At 43.6% G+C, this 3,206-nt stretch overlaps 1 protein-coding gene across 1 annotated transcript; it reads right to left on the bottom strand.

Annotated features, from left to right (window-relative positions):
* Positions 1–619: 619 nt before the first annotated feature.
* LOC103415194 (uncharacterized acetyltransferase At3g50280-like) lies at positions 620–2,309 on the bottom strand. Its single transcript, XM_029101762.2, has one exon. It carries the CDS (start codon positions 2,231–2,233, stop codon positions 752–754), a length of 1,482 nt encoding a protein of 493 aa, XP_028957595.1. The 5' UTR covers positions 2,234–2,309; the 3' UTR covers positions 620–751.
* Positions 2,310–3,206: the final 897 nt, after the last annotated feature.

Here is a 3,206-nt window from a genome sequence, read left to right as displayed (position 1 = left end):
TATATTTCTTTATGTAGTACAAGACTACCAAACACAACATTAAAATCATGCATTAGCTTTGTAAATACCAAATTAAATAAAGGAACAACCAAAATTATTTTCTTCCATAGAAAACATCTCCGATATATGCCCTACATTAGCCTTGAAAAATTTATTTTCTTCTCCCCTTACGACACATAAAAATTTACTAATCAAAGCACTGTTTAAATTCTTCAGGCGTAGAAAAAACCACAAACAATAATACATGTTCGAAAATTCATGCTTATCAACTAAGTCACATACTTTGAATGGATTACATACCTCATGCCTTCATATGTTCACTACTTCTTTGTAAACTAAACCTATATATAATCACATGACCAACCATAATTCTCATATAAGAATGGATATAGGTTCACTACCTCTTAGCCTCTCAGTCAAATATCATAATCATATTCAATTAAGAATTCCTATCAATCCTATTTCTAATATAAGACACCTTATATATGATTGATATCGTTAAGAGATTAAATCACAATAAACATTATTCTCAAATATTACATTTTTATTATATGTAATAGACCGCTTAAAAGTTGATTTATATTGGATAAATCCAACAACGGTCACATAACAGTGCAGATCAAGGTTGGATACTTATCAACCGCACCGAACCCTTCAAGCTTCAACCCATCATCCACAATTCCACATCCTATCTTTTTCTCTTCCCTTTAAGTTATTACTTTTTAATATAATATGACGTCGTTTTACAAGCTCAACTGGACAAGTAGTGCATGAACTCAGAGTCCGTTTCGAGACCAGCCATTGCGTCAGGCGCCAAAACCACCTCGAGATCAACGCTCCCGCCTCCTTCCCTCCCCGGAAACGCTGATATCTTCCCATCGAACTTATTCGCCCGCCCGCTCCGAATCGCCATCGGCCTCCCCCACCCGAAGTTGTTGTCGTACATCGGAAACCTCGGCGAGCTCCCCACCGTCATCATTGCCCCATCAAAGTTGCCCAGCGGGAACACTCGCGGGTCCCTCTCCCAATCCCCAACGACGCCCCGAACCCTGTCGTTATCGTACGCCTTCACGTTCTTGTTCAGCTGCTCCGCGCACCACCTCGTGTCGTACGACAGCAACTCCCCGGCAGTCGCGTACGTCGGGATGCTCTGAATCGCGTTCCCGAAGTAGAATGCGTCCAGCTTCGGCTCAAGTCTGTGCCGGCAGTTCACCGCCATTCTGAACGTTGTCGTTTTCGAGGACGGAAGATTCCTCGCACGCGTCACGGATCGCCAGAGCAGCGCGCACAGGGACTGAAACGACGAGATCTCCGCCGTTGTTTTGGAGTTCGCGTTCGAATTTTTGGACCAGTTTTCGATAATCGACGTCACTCTCGCGTCATTGTCTTTGTTTTGGTAGGGATCGTTACTCTGCTTCCCGAGAATCTCGACGGCGCTCAGCAAAACGTCGCCGTTTTCGGACCATTTTTTGTTGTTGGTTCGTGCCTTGAGCTTCTGAATGGCTTCTCTGCTGAAGCTGAAAATTCGCTCGCGCACCGGCTCGTCGACGTTGAATGTGACTTTGGGACCTCCCGCCGGAACTCGAAGCACCGCCGGAGAGATCAGAACCGAGTTCCGGCTGAAGTCCGGCTGCCTTGTGATTGTCATTTTCGTGTAATTATAATTTTCGTTTGGTGATAGTGACGATGACGATGCTCGGCAGAGCTCGGCGAAGGTGTTGAAGAAGTTCCAGAAGGAGGTGCCATCCATGACGGCGTGGTTGACGGAGCATCCGATGAAAACGGCGTCGCTGAGCTCGGTGACCTGGACAGCCAGGATTGCGTTATGGTGGCCGGAGTAGCTGACGGTCCTGTCGAAAGCGAAAAACTCCTTGATGCAGTCGGGGACGTCAGTAGGGTTCAAAACATCTCCGATTGAGAGACTGGGGGCCGACGCGTGGATGAAGTCCGCGCCAGCATCGTTGCAGGTGATGTGCACGTGGCCGGTGGGGTAGGTGGTTAGTCTGCCGGCCAATGGGGGAAAGCGGGAGAGGGTTTGGGAAAGGTAGGATTTGAGGAGGGGGATGATGGGGGAGGGAGGGAGGGGGAAGAAGAGACCCTTCTGAATGTAGTGGCAGGAGAGCATGGGGAGGTCGGAGACTGAGAGGGGGAGGTCGGCGAGGGCGGAGGGCCGTTCGGGGAAGACGGTGGATTTGGAAATGATCAGAGACGTTGGCGAATCCGAAGAAGACATTTTTTGAAGTATTTGAGGGATCAAAAATTCAAAAATTGTTGCTGCTTCTTATTCTTCGGTGGATCTTCGCCAAGTCTGTAGGTAATACTGAAAGTGTGAGTTGTGAGGAAAAGTGTGGGAGTTGGGAGTGGTATTTATAGGGATGGGTTGGCGCCTTGGAGGGGTTGGGGATTTTGGTTCAGTTCATGCATGTGCTGACGTAGGATCTGTGGTTAACTGTTGTTCCCCTTTGTGATTATTTGCTGATTTGGCTATCATGGACTTTTTAATTCTAGCATTACCCTTTAATTTTTTAATGTTTGTGTTTCATGAATGTGTATATGATGATACATTGATTATGGGCAGTTTAGTTTGGGGTTACTGGTAGATATATTTTCCAAGGAAAATATTGGAGAGATCATGTTTTTTTGTACCATATTGGTGTAATATTTAACACTTGCACCATTTAGGGATGCACATGTCCTTATTTGCGAATAACGTATCTTAACCGAATAAAATTAACGATTGGAACTGTCAATTTCTTAACCTTCATTTGAAGATCACCTCTACGAAAAATCAATTTAATCAGAAATCATTTAGTTCAAATGTATAGAATAAATCGATTGTGTAGGTACCACGTCTATTTATTTGTATGTTTGTTGTAGGAGTGATCTTCAAATGAAGCTTACTAAATTGATGTACGGTTCCGATGGTTCATTTAGTCGATCAAGGTATGTTATTCACAAATGGATGATATGTACATCCCTATATAGGTGATGCAATATTATCCAGTATTTAATGTAACAAGTGACGCGTACATGTTATCTTAATTAAAAAATAATCTTATTAGATGTGATTGTATGTGTTATTTGTCACATTATATAGAACATCAATGTGGGATCTCTAGCATTCTCATTTTATAAAAAAATTATTTAGCAGATGTTTCTTCAAAGGGTACTTCTATGAACTAGACACATTTATAATTTTCTGGCCA

This window comes from Malus domestica, chromosome 01 (genome assembly GCF_042453785.1).
Source record: "Malus domestica chromosome 01, GDT2T_hap1".
Lineage (NCBI taxonomy): Eukaryota > Viridiplantae > Streptophyta > Magnoliopsida > Rosales > Rosaceae > Malus > Malus domestica.
The sequence above is the reverse complement of the archived record's forward strand: the minus strand, read 5'-3'. Positions and strand labels throughout refer to the sequence as shown.